Source organism: Setaria viridis, chromosome 8 (assembly GCF_005286985.2).
Source record: "Setaria viridis chromosome 8, Setaria_viridis_v4.0, whole genome shotgun sequence".
NCBI classification, from domain to species: Eukaryota; Viridiplantae; Streptophyta; class Magnoliopsida; order Poales; family Poaceae; genus Setaria; species Setaria viridis.
In genome coordinates, this window is record NC_048270.2 from 37,405,409 (window position 1) to 37,428,344 (window position 22,936).

Genomic DNA, 22,936 nt, shown 5'->3' on the forward strand with positions numbered 1-22,936 from the left:
GGACGGATGGCTCGGGTAACACCGTTAGCTACATGTGTTTAGTGGGACCCACATGTCATATATGGGCCCACATGTCATCTTCTTTTCTTTTTTTTTTCTCCTCATCCTTATCTTCTCCAACCCGCTAGAGCTCCCGAAGGCCCAGGCTGCACGGCCCCTGCTCGCCCGCCGGAGCTCCGCGCCGCCCCCGCTCGCCCCCGCCGGAGGTCCCTGTCGCCCCGGCCGCGCCGCCCCCGCTCGCCCCCGCCGGAGGTCCCAACCGCGCCGCCCCCGCTCGCCCCAGGCCGCGCCGCCGGAGGTACCCGCTCGCCCCAGGATGCGCCGCCGGAGGGGCCTGCTGGCCGTGGGCACCGGCCGCGGCGCCGGGGTGCTCGCCCCGCCGGCTGGACCCGCTTGCTCCGGCGGCCGCTCGTCCCAGGCCACGCCGTCGGAGGTCCCTGCCGGCCGCCGACCCTGGGCACCGGCCGCGCCACTGGAGGACCCCGTCCTGCCGGAGACGAAGCAGCCCCGCGCCAGTCTTGCGAACGGAGAAGGACGGAGCAGACGGCGCCCGAAGTGGGATGACTCTGTCCGCTCGTTTTGGCCGGACGGGGTCATCCCGCATCTTGGGAGCATATTCCCATTTGTGGACCGTCCCGTCCCTCGTGACTCCGAACCAAACACTATCAAATTTGGGACCGTCCCGCCCCGTCCCGTCCCGTCCCCGGTACCAAACACACCCTTAATAAACCTGATAACCCATCCTACTGACTAGAACACATGCAGTACTTAATTATATGTCTGCCATCGTGCCTGGGTTAATAATCTTTCAAGAAATGTTTTATGAGCCCCTCCAAACTCTGATGCTGGAATCTTGATAAACTCGGAATAATCACCAAGTTGATGATACATCAATATAAAAGTAGCCTCCTATATTTTTGTCGCATCACATTCATCAGCAGTTTTAATAAATTGCATTGTATACGGCGGTACATAAAAAACTTGGGATTATTGGGTGTAAACTAATCCTAGGTCAAGGCATCAAATTCAGTTTTGTACTATAAGTGCTAACTAGTGGTATTCTATCACGTGATTTGGCATAGAATTGCGAGACCCACTGATCGGGTGCGCTAGTAGTGGCTCCGGAATCCAAGACCAAGAAAAGTCTTGCACGTTGCCAAAAGTGCCAAGTAGGCATGAAATTACCATGCTAAGATGCCCTTCACTCATTTGAATGTTAAAAGGAAGCTGAGACGGGGCTCGATTTAGGCAGCAGTGTTGTATCAGGAGGAGAACAGACAGTGAACCAAGAGACGAGGATGCCCTGGGATGTCAGGACGTGGAGCTGGTCGACGGAGTCGGAGGCCATGACCGTTCTCGACCCAACAAAACATAACAAGTTGCTGTTCTCGACGCTTGGTCAATGGCTCCACTGGGTGGGAACAGGTCAAGCTCTGGGTTGGCCCGGCCATTATTCTACCCCCCGCATCACCAAGCGTTGCTCTTTATGTGTGTGTGTGTCTATATACACATGTGGCCTCTGAGAGTTCTCTCCAAGACTCTAACTGCATACCCCCTTCACTGCAGTGTGGTAGAGAACCATGGCTGCTGCCGACGACATGGATTTTGCACCCAGTCCACTTCCCATAGAATGCGCTGGTAGGGATCATACACAAACTGTAGAAGCTTTCGTCGTCCTGGGCGTCGTCGCCATGTTCCTCTTGCACGTCCTGGGTTCGTTACGCCGGCGGTCGAGCCACGGCCTCCTCCACTCCATCATGTTAGGAGTCTACACGCTCTCCTATCCGCTGGTGAGCTACACCATTGGGTGGATGCAATCTTCCGACTGGTACGACGAAGACTTCGCCGTGTGGGCCGTGTTCCTGCTTTTGCTCCTCGGCAGCACGGACAGCCTCACGGCCTGCCGCCTCAACGAGATCGACAGCTGGAAGAGCATCTACGTGAAGCACCTCTTTAAGGGGTTCTTGCTAGCGTATGTCATGTACATGATATATGGCTGGCATATGCCGCCCCATCTGCTACCGCTCACGGCCATACTGCACGTCGTCATCCTCAAGTGGTACCTGAGAATCGTTTCCATGAGGATGGTGAGCAAGTCCTACCTCTGCAAGAACATGAAGGTGATCGCCGAATACATGGAGCATAAGGACAACCCACTGGTGCCCTTCAATCCTGTGACCATGGAAGGCTACCGCTACATGGTCGCTGGCGAGAGATATTGCGTCAACCGGCCAAGGCGCACGCCATGGTACAAGCAGGAGGAAGGCTTGAAGGTTACCACCGTGCAGGAGATCTGGCAGTGCAAGGGGAATCTGCTGCTCCATGAGCGGGGAAACATGCTCAAGGACGTGTGCCTCTCTATGGCACTCTCCAAGATGCTCAACCGAAGGTTTGCTGGTTTCAAGCTCTCAGAGGCAGAGCTCGAGAAAACCCATGACTTCGTATTCAAAGGCCTGCTCGCTGGGGACAAGCCATATCAACGGGCGTTCAGGGTCATCGAGGAAGAGCTTGCTTTTGTCCATGACTTGTACTACACGAGGTACTCTTACCTCTACCAAAAGGGTCGGTACCTCACTCTCTGTCTGCCCGTCATCATGCTTGCCCTATGCTCGTGGCTCACCTGCCTGCTCGTCAAGGAGCAGGATCGCAGCCTGGTTGACAGCACCATATTCATAACAGTTGTCGTGGCATTCCTGGAGGCATACCAGCTGTACCTGTACCTAGCCTCAGGTTGGTTCAAGGTGGCACTGATACGGAGCTACGTCACCACGCCTTTTTTGCAAAGAAACGGCTGTTTCCTTGAGATGATCATAGGCCTTCTCTTGAGGTTGAAGGCGTTCCGCCCATGGAAGTACAGACTTGGGCAGTACTGTATCCTCCAGGATCTTGGCCGCACAAGTTGGCTTAGTAATTGTCTCCATTATTCTACACTGGGCCTGGTGGACAAGGCCAAGAAGGGGCGCAAGAATTCAGTCAAGTTGTCCGAAAATGTGAAGAAAGCCATTGTTGATTCCCTACTAAGAAGCAACGGCCACCTGGCGAACGGGGTAACATCGCTGCGAAACAATGGCGTCCATGCTGACCTCTCATGGGCACGGGATGCCATCGCTACCGACGGGACGGTGACTCACACCATACTGGTCTGGCACATTGCTACAACCCTGTGCGAGCACCAGCTGGATGCACAAGCCAAAGAAGAAGACGCGGTCAGAACGGCCTCCACTTTATCGTAGTACTGCTTGCATCTCCTCGTTTTCGCACCAAACCTCTTGCCTGATCACAGCTCTATATCAGAATCCATACTTGATCAGTCAACCAACGAAGCAGGCGAGTTACTCAGAGGCGCCAAGACGTTGGACAGCAAGTGTGAGAAACTGATGAAAACTAGCACCCGTGATGGTAATGGTGGTGAAGCACCACCGCTTGTAGCGAAGGGCGCTGAGCTTGCAAGGCATCTCATTGAAGACATACAAGACACGAAATTGCGGTGGAAGATCCTCTCTGATTTCTGGGCAGAGATGATGCTGTCCGTATCACCATCCGACGATGCCCGGGCGCACCTGGAAGCTCTTGCGAGAGGAGGGGAGTTCATCACGCACCTTTGGGCACTGCTCACGCATGCCGGTGTGCTGAAGCAAGTCCCTGACGGGCCAAACAATGTCTGATCTCTCCAACCAATGCACACGCAGCAGTCCATGTCTATCTAATGCCTGTAACAGTCTGTATATTGTTTATATATTGTCATGTTGGGTGGATCAACGCAAGCCAAAACCAATTGGCGGCTACGTTTCAGAAGCCGTATCTTATGCCAGTTGACCGTGCCAATCTAGCAAAAGTTGACCATCACCCTGTAACACCCTAATTTTCATCATTTGCAAGTTAATAAAAATTAATTAGAATTTCTCTACAGTTTGTTACCTTAAGGTTTCTTTGTGAATTTATTAGACAATAAATTTTTTTTCTAAAATTAACTTAATGAACCATAGGTTCATGTGTGTTGGCTGGTTGCATTTCTTCTTCCTTGAGTATGAAAAAATTTAAAAATACGTTCAGACGAAGGTTTGACGGGCCGCTCAAATATTGCCTTCTCCCCTTCCTTTTTGCTGCGTTCTTTTACTTGGAGGTCGAGGAGGGTGGTCCCAGTGCTGGTGATAGCCTGCTAGGGGCAACCTTTGTAGGTAGGTAGGTAGATGAGAACGGTGCTCAATGACTATCGGTTGGTGCTCTGAGCAATGCGAAGGAGGTGTTTACGGTTGATGTATGGGAGCTGGGAACAGGGCCGGTCCTGAGATTTGGGAGGCCCGGGACGAAAGTAAAACTCGAGACCCTTTCATAGAAACATTATAACAAATATATATAAAATGTTACCGATAAATACTTAAATGTATCTAAAAGCAATATTTATATCAAATTATTTATACATATTACCTTAAAAGTTTCTTTTAACATTTCTCGATGCAAAATCACTTATGATAAGGATGATGTCAATCTCATCCAACAAATTCTTCTCGATGCATAATGTTGCCAAAACTATTTAACCTCTCATGATACATAATGTGCACCTGATGCATTTACTATGTTCTTAGAATCACTTACATTGTTATCATCGACGTTGGTGTTAATATTTTCTTGGTTCATCCGCAACAACTATTGCCAACTCATTTGGGTTCGTCGAAGCGCCCGTATTCCTCGCAGGGCCTTGATAACTCTTGCCAAATTTATCTATAGCTTCTCCCTGTGATTCTATCAACTCATCCACACAGCTCTTCCTTTTCCTTTTCTCGCAGCCTGATTCATATTTCCCATAATTGTTATAAATTAGTTGAGATTAAATAACTTATGATAATGAATTAATAATTAATGATACGGAGAATTAGGAAATTGGCAATCCAGTAGCGTACTTGGGTGCTGACGCAGTCGAACAGAACAGTCTGATCTCGTCCGACGCAGTCGAACAGGACAGGAACAACTCGACGGCACGACGGGGATCACGCGCGTAGGCGGCAGGAGTGCGGGCGCAGCACGCGTGTGGCGGCGGCCCTGGGCGGCGCTGCGGTACTCGAGTGCGCGCGTGTGGCGGCGGTGCTACGGGAGCGGTACTCAATCTACTAACAGGCGAAGGTAATCGACAGGTCAATTCGTACCGGCCACTATATAGAGACCCACGAGGAAAATTTTTACCAATTGGAGCAGTGTCTCGGTTATAGTCTATGTTTACTTGTTGAGCCGGCAATCTAGGCGTTGGCCTTGGCGTTTAGGGGGTGTTTGGATACTAGGTGCTAAACTTTAGCAGTGTCACATCGGATGTTCGGATGCTAATTAGGAGGACTAAATATGAGCTAATTATAAAACTAATTGCAGAATCCTATGCTAATTCACGAGACGAATCTATTAAGCCTAATTAATCAGTCATTAGCAAATAGTTACTGTAGCACCACATTGTCAAATCATGGACTAATTAGGCTTAATAGATTCATCTCGCGAATTAGACTCCATCTATGCAATTAGTTTTGTAATTAGCCTATGTTTAATATTTTTAATTAGTATCCAAACATCCGATGTGACATGTGCTAAACTTTAGTGGGGTGTATCCAAACACCCCCTTAGGCCGGCCTAAAGGCACCTGAGTACCTGACGGAGGGCCCTGACCTGACGTCCAGCTACCTGACACCGGGGCCCCTGGGATTTGGGGGGCCAGGGCAGCCGCCCCCCTGCCCCCCCTCAGGGCCGGCCCTGGCTGGGAATAAGATATATTGTTTTTATAAATGGGAAGGAGAGGTAGCAATGTACTTCTCCATTCAATTGCTATATTCTACTTCCTCCATCCCAAATTGCAAGTCATTCCAAGAATCTTGAAGAGTCAAAGCATCTCATGTCACACCCGATTTTAAGGACAAAATCGAGTGCATTCAATACATGTGCGCCAGGATCAAGTTACACACATGTATAACATAAGTGAATAACAAAGACAGTGTCAAAGCAAATAAAGAGAGTATTAAATATTATTACATGACCGAAAGTCTCAAAAAACACAAGCCTAAATTATTATGCAGCGAACTTCGAAGACGACATCAACACCACAGGCAGTTGACTGAAGAACCATACACCTAGAACACCTCAAAATCGTCAATGTACTCCACCAGATTATCTTGGTCTGAACAGCGATTTTGCAAGGGTGAGTACACTTATAGTTGGTACTCAACAAGTCGTGGGGAATAGTGTAGTGTAAGGCCAATCAAGGTATGGCTATGTCTTAATTAGCATCAGCTTTTAATTAAGTTAGTCAAATTTTGTTAACAATTTACAAAGTGTAAGTTTATACCACCCAAAATTAAACAAGAGCATAAATAAAGTAAACAACATGTGCATGAAATGACAACAATTTAAGTCCATCTTTCGATAGTGTTATCATGTGAGGGTCCAGGCCGCTCCTAACCGTGAGCATGGCTGATCGATCAGTTTTACACTCTGCAGAGGTCGCACATTTTTACCCACAAGTCGCGTAAAAGTTCAAAAGAACTTTGGATCCAACCATGCGGTGTTTGCAAGGCACCATACCACACTTCCGAGGTGTGATTGCATAGGGACGCTACGAGGCCTTTACAAAGATTCCCAAATAAGAAGTAGTCTGCTAAGGTTTCATGATCAGCGCAGTGCATAACGGTCCCCTAGTGGTATAGTGTCTTAGCAAAGCCCACTTCCCAAGAGAGCGAGTGTTATACACCACTATCTCCCCCTCTTGTCCTTTCGGTAAGACCGCTTCGAACTAGAGTTTCTAATTATTCAGCCAAGACCAGAGCCATTTAGTCTTGTGGTAGCACTGTTTCCTGGGTGGTTCTCCATGTTCTGATTAAATGTTTATGATCTTGTATTAATGAAAGGTATAACAAAAATAAAGCAAGATTAATCATTGAGTTCAGTTTAACCACCATATTCCAAGTAAGCACGAAGCATGAGCTATCCAGCATAAAAATAAACCTAGTTGGTCAAGGCAAAGGTAAATTGAAGCTAGGCGAACCTTAATTGGGACCCATCAATTTAATCTTAACATGTGCATAGCATAATTGTTGAGTACGAGAAAGTAAAGGTGTAATGGACTGAAAACTAGTGATCAAGGACACCACTTACCTTCTTGGCCTTAATCTTGCTGTTCGTACTCCTCAAAAGCTTGATCTTCAAATCCCTCAAACTGCTGAACGTCTATACGCATCACACGCGCACATGCAAGAAAACACAAGAAACAAATAAGAAAACAGTAAACCAAAACATAATAAACAGATAAAACAAGCTTGAAAGATTAATCTACATTTTAAAACGAACACGTGGATATAAAGAACGCAAAAAACGGAGTTAAGATGCAAAATATATGATTAAAACAAGATCCAGGGGCTTTTCTACGAGAAAACAAAAAATTTAGGGTTAAACTGCGAAAAACCGAGGACTTATATGCAATTATGCAAATAAACCGAAGGTTTAACACGCAAAAATGCAACTTAGGATGACGGGTTGATTTTAGAGAAACTCAGGGGCTTTAGCGAAAGAAAATAGGACCAAAACACAATTACTTTTGAACTAGATTGGACTGCGGGTTGATTTGCGGAAAAGGTGAGGGCTTAAAAGCAAAAGAGGAATGGTGTGGCGCGGTTGATTGGTACGCAGCCCGGTTGATTGACTGCGGGCCATCGGATCCAGATCCGACGATCGCGATCGCTGGCGGCAGTGCGGCGGCGGCGGAACAGGCAGCAAGCGGCGGCGGTTCACCGGAGTTGGTCGATACGACGTTCCGGGGCTCGGTTTTGCGCGCGGAAAACACCAGAAGCACGAGAAAATCAAGGCGATCCTGTTTTGGCAGTTCACGGTGATCGAGGCTCACCGTGAGGCGGCGCTTGGCGGTGGAGAGAGGGTGGCGGCACTGGAGCTCGGGTCACGGCGCTTGCTAGGGTTTAGGGGCGTTGCGGAGGGATGCTTGAGGTCGGGGGGCCTTATATAGGGTGGATAGGCGGCCGGGTTCAGGTAGGAGGCGGCTTCCGCGCGGGGAAAACGTGCGGCGGTTGCGGGAGGCAGGCGGAGTCCGGGCGCGGTCGGGGAGGAGTCCGTCCTCGACGGGTGGGCCCCACCCGTCAGCTCTGCGGGAGGGAGGCCGGTGCCGCTGGGCAGGCCGGTGGAACGGGCCGAGCGAGCGAACTGGGCTGCCGAGGGAAAAGTGGAGTGGGCCGGTGGTGGTGTTGGGCTGCAGGGAGTTGGAGCCGGGCTGAAAGAAAAGGAGGAGGAGGAAGAATGCAGCCCAAGAGGAGAAAGTGAAAGGAGAAAAGAAAGATTTTGAAAATGGAAATTGAATTTGAGATTTCAAATTTGATTCAAACACAAACAACCAAAAAATTATGCACCAGCATGATTGCACAATAAACTCCTATGGTGAATTCATTTAATTTGAGAAAATGCGAATTTAAATGCCTAGAAATTTAAATGACATCCTAATTGAGCAAATTTTAGTGAATTTAAATTCTTTAAAATTTTTGGTGTTACATCTCAAGTTTGACCAAAATTATAGAGAAAATTATAAAGATTTATGACATCAAATAGGTATACTATGAAAATATAATTGATGAAGAATCTAATGATACTTAGATGACATCATAAATGTTATTATATTATCATATAAATTTGGTCAAACTTGAGATACTTTGACTCTCCAAGATTCTTGGAATGACTTACAATTTGGGGTGGATGAGTAATAAATGATAAGTTTCATGTTATTCCTCAAGGCTAATTGTCTGAAAACTAATTCGATCAACTTCAGAGCTTTGATGAGAAAGAAAACATCTCGTTGCTGAAAATACAATTGAGGTTCTACAAAAGAGTGACACTTGGAAAAATCAGACAGGTTATTAGCAGAGAGGTGAAATGACTTTCGTTAGCCGATTTGAGCGGAAGAGACAAACTAGTCGGATTTAATGAGACGGGGTCCCACTTAGCTGGTCCATAAGCTAGGATGAAGGTAGTATTTTCCTAAGCATCATGTGAATGTCCTATTAACCTATACTAATCGCATACTTTGAGAACAATCCATAAGTTAACAAAAAAATTGGCCGTCTGTCCATGCTGTCAACCTAGTTATAACACTGTACGATATAATTCAGATGGAGATTGCAGCCACACACTTGGACGACATCCATCGGTTTCTTCCCAACTTCCATGCTACCATGCACGAGTTAGCTTGCCACAGCAGACAGTGGCACATACACCACCAACCCCTTCCGGCTTCCATCAGCATCAGCAGTCAGTCGAATGTCCATCGTCAGGGTTAACTAAAGTAACACAACGTGTTTTGCATTCGATTTTTAACCTAGAATTAAAAGATTGGTGCGCGGAGGCCTTGGGTTGTTATCCATGTGCTACACAAGGAGACTGAACAACAGCATCCCTGACAAGTCCTCGTCATGAATAATGCCAGAAAACGGCCGGCCTGCTCGTACGATGCATGTCCTATATTTGCCGACGTTTTTCTCATGAGTGCCGGAAAAACGCTGGCACGGCGGCACCACAGGAACCAACAACCAGACCAAGATGGAGATCAACAAAGCATTCGAGAGTTGCATCCATGGAGGCTGCCGGGAGACGATGTGGCAGCCAAGCTTCCTTCTGTGGCCAGCAAAACACCGTCCTTGTTGTCGACACGGTAGCGCCATGAGCCCATGATCGGTCATGGAAATTGGAAATAGGCATTTCTAGGACTCGTCGGTAATGCAGTCCGGCCGTGGAAATGGACCTATTTTTAGAGCCGTTCTTCTGCATGGCCCACCTCTAGAAATGAATTTTCAGTTCAGTCCGCATAACAAACCGGCGCTGAAACTTGTTGCCACCTTACCTCTACTCCGGTTCATCCATTCCGAGCTCCAGGCGTGCATTTGTTCTTGAGTGGGGAAGTTTTGCCCTCCCCGGTCCCATGAAAGTGAGGCCCCCTCCAACTGGCCTTGCGCCATGCAATTTCATTTATCCCGCCTCCTGTGCACCCCCACTGTGTTACTCGGCACTACCTCCATGGCTCCATCCCACAAAGCTGATGCAGCACGAGGAGTCTGCATGCATTAGGGTCGGTCGGCTTCAACTCCAGCCATCCACATGATGGTCTCGGCCACAGACAGTGGCACATAACCACCAACCCCTTGAGGCATCGATCAGCAGTAACTCGACAGCACAATAATGCACGCGAGACGACACAACGTGTTTTGCCATCTCCATTCCCCAACAAAAGATTGGTCCGGGGCCATGAATGCCAGAAAACGGCCCGCGTACCATCATGCATGTCACCAATTGTGTATATAAGCGCTGGCACGGCTGCACCGCAGAAACCAACACAACCACAGACCATCTTTCAAAAAAAAGAAAAAAAAACAACCACAGTTATTCGAGGTATTCGAGGTTCGAGCTAGAGCGGCGTCAGCTTGCATTGCTTCGAGCTAGCTAGAGAGGCCGAAACGATGGCAGCCAAGTTTCCTTCTGCGGCCTGCAAGGTCGTCCTCGTCGTCGTCGCGGTGGCCATGATCGGCCTCCTCTTCTCCACTACTGCCGGTGAAGCTAGCTAGCCATGGCTCCATTATCGACATTTGATTTTATCCCCGGGTAGATGCTGGCCAGTTTTGACGTACGTGACACCATCGCTTGTCTAATGCAGGTGTAAGGGAAGCGGTGGCACTACGGGAAACCTTAAATTTACCGAGTGTTTTCTTTTTGCCGAGTGTTTTTTTTGGGACACTCGGCAAACAAGCTCTTTGCCGAGTGCCAAGCCAAAAACACTCGGCAAAAAAAAAACACTCGGCAAATCGGGGCTTTGCCGAGTGTCAAATAAAAAACACTCGGCAAAGCCCCCTCTTTGCCGAGTGTCAAAAAAAACACTCGGCAAAGAGGGGGGTTTGCCTAGTGTTTTTTTTTACACTCGGCAAAAAAATAATTTTTTTTCCTCTTTTCACCATGAAATTTTTTCTACTCCCCACATACAACATGTGGTACTCCATGTTAAAATTTGGTATATTTTTGAATTTATTTGCTATATTTATTTAATTAATTGCATTTCAAGGGAATTTTTAGTATAAGTCAAATTTGAACTGCAAGTGATTCAAATTATGGAATAAAATAAGTAGAAAAATGATATTCATGTTATTTGGACCAATTTGAGACCTGACCCATGAAATTAAAAGAAATTTCGAACATCTTGTTCAGGAAACACGACCATGAACGTGTGGCAGTAGTATTTTTAAATTGTAAAAAAAACAATCAAAGTCTGAAAATTATGAGATTTGCCATGATGTGATGATATAATACGTGGAGGCTGTGGAAAAAAAATTGAGAAGGTTTTGCACATTTCATCATGTACGATGATTACGAACCGAAGCATCTCAGAAGAAGAATAGTAACTTTAAGAAGGATTCGATAAAATTTAGAGTCGAAGTGACGGTCGAGTTCGATTTGACTACAAAACTTTTTGTATAGTCAGTAGAGAACCTATATTGGTTCGTGTGAAAATTTGGTATTTTTTTGAAACTGTTGGATATTTTTTAAATTTTTTTCAAAAAATATTTGCCAAGTGTCCTATGGTGGACACTCGGCAAATCAACCGTTTACCGAGTGTCCACGTAGGACACTCGGCAAACAGACGGCCACAACAAATTAAAATACCCCCCCGGCCCGGCCCCCTCCCCCCACTAGTCTCTCCTCTCTTCCCCTGCCTCTTCCCCTCCTGCCTCCTGCATGCCTCCTGCCGCCGCCGCCGCCGCACGCCTCCTGCCGCCGCCGCCGCACGCCCCCGGCCCCGGATCCGCCGCCGCCCGCCGCCCCCGGCCCCGCCGCCCCCGGATCCGCCGCCCCCGGCCCCGCCACCCCCGGATCCGCCGTCGCCCGCCGCCCCCGGCCCCGGATCCGCCGCCGCCCGAGCAGGAGCAGGTGGTGGCGGTGGCGGTGGCGGTGGCGGAGCAGGTGGCGGCGGCGGTGGCGGCGGCGGAGCAGGTGGCGGCGGCGGTGGCGGCGGCGGCGGAGCAGGAGCAGGTGGTGGCGGTGGCGGTGGCGACGGCCACGACTACGAGGGCCTCTCCTACGCCTTCGTCGACCCCCAAGAGCACTTCGCTGTGCTCGACCTCGGCGAGCTCCGCGCCATCCACATCGACGCGTAGAGAGCCGAGGCCTGGGTCGGGTCCGGCGCCACGCTCGGCGAGCTCTACTACGCCGCCGCCGCCGCCAACCAAACGTTCGGGTTCCCCGCGGGCAACTGCCCCACCGTCGGCGTCGGCGGCCACCTGAGCGGCGGCGGGTTCGGCGCCCTGTCGCGCAAGTACGGCCTCTCCGCCGACAACGTCCTCGACGCCGTCGTGGTAGATGCCGAGGGGAGGCTGCTGAACAGGAGCACCATGGGGAAGGACCTCTTCTGGGCCATCCGCGGCGGTGGCTGGCGGCGGTGTGGATGACGGCGGCGGCGGCGGCGGCGGCGGAGCAGGTGGCGGCGGCGGTGGCGGCGGCGGCGGAGCAGGAGCAGGTGGTGGCGGTGGAGATGATTTTTTTTATTTTTTTCAATAATTGTTCGCCGAGTGTTTTCTGGGCACTCGGCAAAGTCTTGGCCGAGTGCCCGACACAAAACACTCGGCGAACCAGTGTTTGCCGTCAAGAAATTTGCCGAGTGTCGTTTGCCGAGTGTTACACTCGGCAAACATTTCGCCGAGGGTTTTCTGGGCACTCGGCGAACTGTCTGTTTCCCGTAGTGACGACGGGGGCCCAGGCGCAGTGCAACCCCCGGGTGTGCCCGCCGTACGTCTCGCCGGACTGCGACACCTGGTGCTAGAACCAAGGTTACCCCCAGGAGCGGATCTGGGCCCGGGCTGCAGCCCGGGGCGAGGCCCACGCGCAGTGAAAAAATCCTTCATAGAAATTGCATAAAAAGCCTTTTAGACCCATTAGCCCACCCCGAGAAGAACTTGACCCAGCAAGACAGCCAGTGCAACTGCCTGCTGATGCCCCGGCCGGTATGGCGTATGCCATTTTGAAAAAAAAAATTGCTCCATGACTGCTAGTCTATGCAAAGTAAATAAGTAATGACTAATGAATATTTCATTTCATATTTTCATTGATTTGAGCAGGAAGTATTTGAGTATTAATTTGCAATTGCAACATTTCATAATCATAACTTAATCTAGTACTTTTCTACCTTTAATGTTCTACTTATTGTTGGAGTGTATTGGTTGAACACTTGAAATCTAGGGAATTATATAATTATTTATATTATTTAAAAAATATGTTATTTCCAATAGTGTATGGCTAGTAAAATTTTAAACCTTATATTAGTTAGCCCGGGGCGGAGTCCGATTCTGGATCCGCCACTAGTCACCCCGGAGGCTACGTCAAAAGGGACGTCTGCTGCTGCAGCTCCGGCGGCGGCGATCTCGCTGCTGAAAGCTAGACGATCGCTGCACGAAACGATCGATCGAGATGATCAATCAGTAATCCATTATATATGTATCAACAATCAATCAACTGTACGTATGCGAGGGCGTGCTTGCATGGAATAAAACTTTTGCTTGGACAGTGTGTTTCCGAGTGAAAAGGCTACTGTTTCACTTTTTTTTCCAGGATGGATGGGCTGGGCTTGATACACCGGTGGAAAATGGACCTTTAGTTCCAGTTGGTAGGGGTCAAATCTCCCAAAAATTCATTCGAAACTAATTTATCGAGATAAAAGGGGTCCTTTAGTCCCGGGTCATCCACCCGGGACTAAAAGCCCCCTATAGTCCCGATTGGTAACACAAAATTCAAAAAAAAAGCTGTGCACGCCCACCGGCCACCCTGACGCCTCGGCTGGTCTGCCTCGCTCCGCCCCACGCCGCCGCCTAGCTCCCCCGTGCGCTAGCCCTGCCCTCGCCCCACTGCCGCTCCTCACTCCTAGTGAGGGGCAAGCAGAGGGGGATGGGGAGGGGTAGCAGGGGAGGGGGTGGCCACCCACGCCGGAGAGGAGGAGGAAGGAGGAAGGAAGAGGAGGAGGAAGGAGGTCAGGAAAGACTTGGCGTTGGAGAGGAGGAGGAAGGAGAGGAAAGACTTGCGCGTGCAGTGGTGGAGAAAAAGACTTGTAGAAGATAAGGACGTGCGCGCGTGGAGACCCGTGCGCGGCCTTGTGTTTCGTCCCGGTTGGAAATACCAACCGGGACTAATCTTTTCTCCCGGTTGGTATTTCCAACCAGGACAAAAGACCCCTCGAGACTTTTTTTTTGCACTGACCTTTGCAACCGGGACTAAAGGAGCTCCCCTTTTATCCCGGTTGGAAATACCAACCGGGACTAAATCTTTTCTCCCGGTTGGAATTACCAATCGGGATTAAAGGGGAGCCTTTAGTCCCAGTTGGTGTTTCCAACTGGGACTAAAGAGGCTCTTTAGTCTCGGTTGGTGAGCCCCTGCTAGTGGTTGAGCTTTAGTCCCGATTGGTGAATCTTTAGTCAGGGGCTAAATATTAACTGGGATAAAAGGGGTGGATGGAAGATAAGTTTTCTACCAGTGATGCCAGTTTGATGGCCTACTTATTAACTAGTGCCTTCTCAATTTCATTTTTCTTTTTAAAAACAAGAATTTGAGCAGGGGTGGGTTTGGGAGAGATGAGGAGTAGAGCAGTAATGTTCTGCTCTATTCAGTTTCCAATCCAATGAACAATGAGGTTTCATGCTTCCTCAAGGCTCATTGACTGAAAATTAAGTCAATTTAAGGTTCTCTACCAGCCACAGAGCAAAAAAAAAGTAGGAAAATCAGTTTTTCATTTAGTACATTTGAAGTTTAAGCCAATGAGAGTTTTATGTTCCTCGTGGCTGACGGGCTAAAAATTAAGCCAAATTCATAGCTTGGTTCAGCAAGAACCATCTCGATGCAGATATACAGAGTGAAGTTTTTACAAGGGCCACGGAAAAGTACTAGCAATCCTCTTGTGAACTACATACATATTGAAGATGAACTACATATATAATTTGAAGGCGTACTACACTCAACACTTATGTGGCCCATCGATTTTGGATGGGTTGGGCTTGATGGGTTGGACGGTTTGATAGCCCACTGAACTAGTGTCTTCTCCCTCTTTTTTCCCCCTTTTTTCTTTTTCTTTTTTAATTTTTAGCACAAGATCGGTTTTTCCTATTGGCATAAATTCAGATAGCTGAAGCAAAAGATATGTTAATCCTGAATAAATTATGGAACAATCATAATAAGCAACCAAAAATTATATGCAGAAGTGTGAATGCAACATACAGAATATAACATATGATTATTTGAATTCAATTTAGGAAACAATTATTATACTACACTAAATATCTTGATAATACTACAAATTTTCTAAAATTAAACAAAATTAGAAAAGCATTGCATTAATTTACCGTTATCCATTCACATCCCAAAATAATAAATTGTTGCTGCAAATTATGCTAATAGTGCATCACGCTATACATTGCTTTGTCGAGATATTTTCTTTTTACACGGTCCTATGTCTCGCCCTTTGCGTCCTGCTGTCACTAGCCTTTTTCAGGACTGGTACGATGAGATGGAGTCAAGGACGACTGCAATTCAAAGAATGATCAACACGCTACACCGAGCCTGCCTCAGTGCATGCATGTATTCAGAAAACCAAAGCAGACAGAAAATAACATGTTCATGAAGCATGCAATTTAGCCCAAAACAGACTATCCCACCTCTCCCCACTCCTGGCCCAATGGAGAAATGGCCCAATCTGGCGATTCTCTCTACTCCTGGCTACTCAATGATTCACCGTAACCCAACCAGTCCGAGACGCACAAGTCTTCTCCTCCGTTCCTTTTGCAGCTTGAAGGAGAAGCCTATGCGATTGCTGCCGGCAGGAGCAGGTGCTGCGGCGGCGAGTGGCTTGCCGCAGAGGGCGTCGTTGAGCCGCGCAGCACCCTGTGTGCGAGGGAAATGTCCGCGGGCAGCAGGGTCACGAAATAACCTGAATACTGTGGCAAATCCCTTTTACATTACAGCAGCAGGAAGCATGCAGGGTCACGAAATAACCTGAATACTGCGACTGCAGTTCTTCACGCTACCAGTTCACAAATCACAAACAACACAAGCAGGGTTCGAAGAAAACAGAGTAGCTACAAAGAAAACAGAGTTTCAGTAGATGCTCAGAACTACAGCTACGTAAGTATTGACTAATGACAACTCGTGTCTCCTCTAGCTGCACGAATTTGAACCGAAATTTGCTCGTGCAAATCTAGTCACAAATTGTAATCGCATCACAGTGAAAGAGCAGATGACAAACTGACGACGGAGCAGCGGCATAGGCACCAGCCAAGATATGATTACAAGTTAAGTACAAGGAATACAAGCCCATCATACAGAATGAATTAATCGAGGAACTCAAAAGTAGCACACATTTTGTTCAGACATGCACACAAGAATAGCCAAACACTTGAACAAGATTAAACAAGCCATGGTGTTGTTGGCGTTGGTGTTTAAGCCCAGGCACCCACCTTCATATCCACGTCCAGCCACAGCTGCTCCAAACTGTCCAACTCCTCCACACGCCTTAAACTTGGACAACAACTTACCCACGGCTGTCGCACCTTGGGAAGATTCAAGACCATCTTCAGGCTTTCGCACCCAACGATTAAGAACTTCTCTACTAACGGGAGGTCCTCCACGACAAGGAACATTATATTCGTCTCCACAATCCTGGTTTGCATAAAGCGTACTGTAGCGTGTCCTGCCCTCATGCAACATCACGAATACAGGTAGTCAATGACCTGTGATAAAAGAAAAAGGGAAAGAAGAACAGGGGACAAAACTGAAGGCAGGGGAGACCTAAACTGCAACCAAATTCAAATACTGAGCCTGTCCTCACCTTGCATCTTAGTAGCCATATTGTTGTGAAAATTGTATGCCATCTCATGTCCAATTATAGACATCCAAATCTTCACCATGAACTTGTCTGCACTGCTGTTGGAGCCCAGGCAGCCACAGTGAGGAGACCTCTTGCATACTCTCGTGCAGACCCAGCAGCTGCAGGTTGTCCAACTTCTCAATACACGTCAAGCATGGAGAGCCCCCCACACGCAGCTCTCTTGCTTGCGGTAGATTCGACACCCTCTCCAGGCTTTCACAAGACGAAATTACAAGGAAACCAGAGAGAAACATAAGGTCCTCCACAACCTTAATATTGTCCATGAAGCTTAAGCTGAGCTCCTTCAAGCTTGTGGCCTCCTGTGCAAGCTGTCGTGGAAGAGCTCTCAGCTTGGGGCTGTTCAAAAGTTGCAACGTCTTCAAACGAGGCAGCAGCTGCATCCTTGGAGGTGGGGCTTCCCCCTTTTGCTTGGCGGCAGCTCCATCCTCTCCACCTTCCTTACCTGCTGCTGTTGATTCTTCTTCTTCAACTACAAAGGTCCACTCCTCCCAGTTGGGCATATCCTTGATGATCAACGTTTCAAGCTTAGGGAAAGCAACTGCCTCTGCAGATCCGTGATTACTCACCCCACAGCCAATAAATTCAGATCCAAATTTGGTAACTGCAGTGGCTTCCTCGATTCTCAGAAATTTCAAGTTGGGGAGCTGCCCGATTGCCGGAAGATGCACACAAGATTTGCAACCCTGGAGAACCAAGTATTTCAGTGATGGAAAATAGGTAGCAGTATCTAGCCAGGTAGGAAATCTTGGACCAAAAAAATTTGCAATCCTTATATCTTCAATGCCCCGTGGAGGGATTAGCTTCTCAAAAGTCCTCTCAATATTGATTACATCCTCTTCACAATATGGATCATCTGTACGATCTGTACAACATAAATCTAATTCTTTGAGAAACTTTTTGTCTAGTAACAATGAATCGGTACTGTAAGGAGATGCTCTTTCCAACTTAATGATATGAAGATTCCTCAGCTGTGAAAGAGGACCCAGCTCGTCTAGATTCCATCCATCTTGCGTTGTAGCACTATTATCACTGCCACCACCAACTGGAAATCCTTCTAAATCATTGAGGAACTTCAGTTTAGCTATCCCTTTTGGAACCTGATTTATTGGTGATCTAGCAAGACCAAGGCGTCTCAGGTTACATAACCGAGTTATTCCTAGAGGGAGACTATACAATGCAACACAGCTATTCAAGTTCAGTATCTGAAGGTTTATGAGACAACAAATGGACTCAGGAAGACTAGATATGTCAGTTCCATCAAGATCAAGTAATCGTAGATGAATTAATCTTCGAATACAATCTGGAATACCTTGTATAACGGAGCCAGTCAAATCCAAAACTCGAATACATTGAAGTTTTGTAAATATTGTACTATCAACTCTTGATGAATTTTCATATGATATCCTCAGAGTTCTCACTTTATACTGCTCCTTATCTATGCTAGGTAACACCACCATATCCTTCACAGGGACAACTAAAATACGTCTAAATTTACTCATAACACTAACTGTTCCTGATTCTGGGTCACCAACAAAACATTCCTCTCTAGATAAATGACAAGCAAGCTGCCTTAGTAGATCATGCATTCTGCATTTACTAAGATCAGCCATTGAATAATCTGGTTCGAGGAGATTTCGATATATCAACTCATAGTAGTATTCTTTAGCTGTATCTTCTAGTAGTTGGCCATCTTGCTGATCTATGAACCCTTCAGCCACCCACATCCTCACAATATCATCACGGAAAATAACTGAATCTTCAGGAAACATAGCACAATACACAAAACACTGCTTTAAACAGTGTGGTAGATCTTCATAGCTTAGATATAAAGCACTTGTTACTTCACTGTGAAGTTTGCTCATGGATGAAGCATCTTTTCTTAAAATCTTCTTCCATTCATTCTCAGTTTGATCTTTGCTTGCCAAAACTCTTGCAATAACCTTAATTCCAAGAGGAAGACAACCACATCTGCGAACAATATCTTTCCCTAATTCTCGCAGATTTTCTACTACCTTTTCTTCCTTGATGTCCATGCTCTTCCAAAGTAACTCACATCCTACGTCCACTGACATTAAATCAACTCGGTGTGTATAGTCCACTCCAATTTCTACAGCAACAGTGTCAAGTCGAGATGTCAATAGAATTATCCCTGTAGCTGCAGTATGCATTGGGATCTTCAATAGATTTGCCCATGTATGAGAATCCCAGATATCATCCAACACAAGAAAAAAACTCTTCTCATTGATTGCTAATTTCAGCTTGCTTTGGAGCTCATCAATTGACTCATCTTGCATGTATTGTACTTCAATTTTTCGAAGAATCTCCTTTAGAATAGTAATTTCAGAGTAATCTTTTGAGACACAAACCCATGCTTGTTTGTTGAAGCACCCTTTTATTTTTTGATCGTTGTATATTTTCTGTGCTAGTGTTGTCTTACCAACTCCTCCTGTTCCAACAATAGCAAGCTTGTAAGACCTCTTGTCCTTATGTTCGAGTAGCAAATCCACTAGTTTTCTTGTAGCATTCATGACCTCCTTACCCACAAGGTAGGGTTCAACAAGGTTGGAAGTTTTTCTCAGTTTCGGTTCTAAATCTTTTCTAGTAGGTTGTATATTTGGGACAGATGAAATTACTTTATCCTTTAAAATATTGTCTATTCTTTTGTTTAGGCTTGTAATCTTGACAGCAACATGATGACGCGTCTGGATATTAGAAAAGCAAGAGAAGAGGGAAAGGCCACTGCATGTATTCGATTTGCTTGATAATGACAGAGAATGATCTGGTAATAGCTTGCTTCCTTTAGATCTAGCCAAGTCGATAATATCATCACCGTCATACATAGCATCTCTTAGCTGACCAAGACAATTATTATGATCTGATTCTTTTGAGCTCCATTGCTCTGCGTCATTAAGAAAGTTATGTATTCTCTCCATCCTTCTCTGCAGTTCTGTGAGCTCATCTTTTACACCTAAAATTAGTATGGCCTCCTCTGTAACTATCTCCTGCAACTTCTTAACACATGATCCAACAAAAGGTTCTAGTATGGTTGCCATGTTACAATGCAAAGACGTTGAGGGAGATCCACTGAACGAGTTGCAGCTGGCAATGAATGTGCAAATGTGTTAACTTGGTCTAAAAAATGACAGTTTTCAAAATTGAATTGTGTTTTGAAAAATATTAACATATAATAGTATTGATTTGTATTGTAAGATTCACATGGCATGTAGGTTAATAAATATCCTGGATGCTGGGCCACCTTATTAGTATTGCTTTGCTTTGTATTTTCAGTATGCACAATGCTATTCCATATAGATCATGAACTAATAAACTAGGTACATAATGTTCTTTAACAAAAATGAGTAGTACAATGAGGTATGAGGTATAAAGAGTTAGCATTCTGTCCTTTTATTTTGTGCTTTAAAATGATGTAATAAATTGGGACAATATTTGGTATCATGCAAAAGAAACCTCTACAATGATTGTTTGATTCACCATGAGCATACTTATGGTAATGATGATGCAAACCATGAGCAGAGCAAAAAACATACCCTGAGCAGAGGCAGAGCAAACCAGAGCTAAAGGACGCAAATCAGCAGAGGGGTAGCTGGAAACTGGAGAGCCATCACTTCCTGGCTAAAAGCTTCATCTTCCTCGTGTCACATGAATTGTGCAGCTGAAGGAGCAACTACACTTTTCTGCTACTAATCAGCAGGCGGAAGGAGTATCCACAGGGTTCCGCACGGAATCTCTTCACTCTTCAATCATCTCTCTGACACAAAGAAAAATGAAGTGGTGCATAATCAACAAATGCAAATCAGGCATGAACTAGGAGGAGAAAGATTATGAAATCTGAATTGTTATGGACTAACTGTTTTATTCGAGCTTACCAAACTGAAAGGATATGATGCAGAGACAGAGGAGGAGGATGAAAACGCAAGGAGCTGTTCCTACTGAAGCATCCTCTCTGTTCCTCCTCTTATCAGCATCACTTGAGCATCGAGAAAATGATTTCTCTGGCAGAAAACAAGTGGACTACCACACAATCACCGAAAACCAACAGAGCACACGTTAACTCCTGCAAAAAGTGGAGACACTAGAAAAGTTTAGAAGGTTAATTGACAGCCCTGTTGATCAGCACGACTAGGCTTAGCAGGTAGTAATTGACAAGAAGAATTACCGTAACTCAAAATTTTCACAGCTAATAGAACTAGAAACAGTAGCTGAACATGGAACAACTGGTAAGTCACTGATTAAAGTGCTGCATACGAGGTCGAGTCGATATGTCTAAATGCAAATTGTGTTTTTCTCCCAACAGGATCTCTTGAAACAGTGGTCCAACAGGAGTGGGCACCTTGTCCAGCATCAAAGCTTCTGCTATCTCTGCATGAAGAGAAAAGTGTTATGAAAGGCACGAAGGAAAAAAAATCTGAAAACCCTCTTTACTAAGCGGAGGCCAGGAAACTTTACATATCCAAGAACATACCTTGAGAAGAGCAGGGCGAAAGGATGCAACAGCGGAGGTGTAAATGGAAACTGGAGAGCACTTTTAGCAAAAGGCTCCTTAGAGCTTAGCACAGTGCCTGTATTTTTCCAGCACGGCCCTGGCTGTGTTCACGGCTTGCTGCATGGGTTGGGATAGGATGGAAGGCAATAATAGACTGGAGAGCTAGTAGAAGAGGTCACCTTGGAACCCTATCGTTCGTGGCCCATGCAACTGTACACCTAACAAGGGTATGAATTCTGCCTATTCTCCATGCCCAGACACAAGGTCAAGCTAGGTCTGTGGTATGGCCATCGCTATCGAGTGTGGAAGGTGATTGACAAACAAATGCAATTTCTTAACTAATCCAATATATCAACCCCATCCACTTGTTTTATGATTTTTTTATAGCTTGATGTTGCGTGTATCCATAGGCTATACATGTTGGGGCGTTTGAATATTGTGGAAGAAGCCTGCAAGCTTCCGATAGGCTGGGCTGCTTGTGGTTATGGACATCGATTCAAGATAACTACTGGGTAGAATTAATGTACAGGACCAATAAGTGCATTTAGTAATCATAGGATTAGTTGATCATATCAGTAAATATTGTCACATGCAAGATACGGAACCAGTTTAGCATCAGTTGTAAGGCTTTGGATCTCTAAGATTAGATAATGGCCTCGGTGGTGTGAACGGCCAATCTGCCTAGATCAGTAAATAGTTCATGTGGAACCATGTGCTTCGGTTTTGTTTAAGGAACACCCTGTTAAAGTTTAACACCTGTCACATCGGATGTTTGGATGCTAATTAGGAGTATTAAACATAGGCTAATTATAAAACTAATTGCACAGATGGAGTATAATTCGCGAGACGAATCTATTAAGCCTAATTAGTCCATGATTTGACAATGTGGTGCTACAGTAACCATTTGCTAATGATGGATTAATTAGGCTTAATAGATTCGTCTCGCGAATTAGCACAGGGTTCTGCAATTAGTTTTATAATTAGCTCATGTTTAGTCCTCCTAATTAGTATCCGAACATCCGATGTGACACTGTTAAAGTTTAGCACCTCATATCCAAATATGATCACATTGTATATTCCAAAAAAAATGGTGGCCATGAAATCCCTGTGCATGAATGCAAATATCAGGGACGATGGCCAAGAGCCCAAGACCCTCGTCGTTTAGTTCTGAATCCACATCACTGGCGCAAGTTTTTTCATAGTTTCGATGTCTTTTACCGTCAGTAATTTTCATCCACTCATATATAAGCCGTTCGATTTGCATGTGTTATATAAGCCGTTCGATTTGCACATGATCGTGTTTGCATAAAACTCCAGAGAACAGTGTCTTTCAGCAATTATTACAACGTACGACCCGCACCAAATTTCCTGGCATGCCCACGGGCAAGTTGTTCGCCTGCTGCGATCACCCCCTGCCAGGCAGTCAGGCAAGCGAACAATAGAGTACAGCCCACTTGACCACTTGAACCGTCAGCTTGCCAATTTGCGCTCGACCCCCA

General features: G+C 46.4%; 2 protein-coding genes and 1 long non-coding RNA gene across 5 annotated transcripts; 2 read left to right on the forward strand and 1 right to left on the reverse strand.

The window, feature by feature from the left end:
- The first annotated feature begins 1,580 nt into the window (after positions 1 to 1,580).
- LOC117834624 (uncharacterized) lies at positions 1,581 to 3,665 on the forward strand. Its single transcript, XM_034714162.1, has 2 exons — positions 1,581 to 3,206; positions 3,312 to 3,665. The coding sequence occupies exons 1-2, from the start codon at positions 1,581 to 1,583 to the stop codon at positions 3,663 to 3,665; spliced, it is 1,980 nt and encodes a 659-aa protein (XP_034570053.1).
- Positions 3,666 to 10,284: 6,619 nt separating this feature from the next.
- Positions 10,285 to 11,041, forward strand: LOC140223606 (uncharacterized). Its single transcript, XR_011898956.1, has 2 exons — positions 10,285 to 10,572; positions 10,676 to 11,041. It is a non-coding gene; the product is annotated as an uncharacterized lncRNA (long non-coding RNA).
- A 5,258-nt stretch (positions 11,042 to 16,299) lies between these two features.
- LOC117834775 (putative disease resistance protein RGA3) lies at positions 16,300 to 21,715 on the reverse strand. 3 transcript variants are annotated; one of them, XM_034714305.2, is made up of 6 exons: positions 21,417 to 21,715; positions 21,111 to 21,313; positions 20,821 to 21,008; positions 20,482 to 20,702; positions 16,874 to 20,032; positions 16,300 to 16,775 (listed from the first exon to the last, which is right to left on the reverse strand). In XM_034714305.2, the coding sequence occupies exon 5, from the start codon at positions 19,984 to 19,986 to the stop codon at positions 16,918 to 16,920; it is 3,069 nt and encodes a 1,022-aa protein (XP_034570196.1). In that variant the 5' UTR covers positions 19,987 to 20,032; positions 20,482 to 20,702; positions 20,821 to 21,008; positions 21,111 to 21,313; positions 21,417 to 21,715; the 3' UTR covers positions 16,300 to 16,775; positions 16,874 to 16,917. The 3 variants fall into 3 exon arrangements, with proteins under 3 accessions (XP_034570196.1, XP_034570195.1, XP_034570197.1); XM_034714304.2 differs by having other exon boundaries at positions 16,300 to 16,735; positions 21,417 to 21,714; XM_034714306.2 differs by having other exon boundaries at positions 16,300 to 16,735; positions 20,821 to 21,026; positions 21,417 to 21,714.
- Between the last annotated feature and the right edge of the window lie 1,221 nt (positions 21,716 to 22,936).

Excerpts from the sequence above, each read along its gene's own strand:
- LOC117834775 (XM_034714305.2), bottom strand. The coding sequence starts at position 19,986 with ATGGCAACCATACTAGAACCTTTTGTTGGATCATGTGTTAAGAAGTTG.
- LOC117834624 (XM_034714162.1), top strand. The coding sequence starts at position 1,581 with ATGGCTGCTGCCGACGACATGGATTTTGCACCCAGTCCACTTCCCATA. Across the intron at positions 3,207-3,311 it reads AAGCCAAAGAAGAAGACGCG|TCAACCAACGAAGCAGGCGA; the intron begins GTCAGAACGGCC and ends ATACTTGATCAG.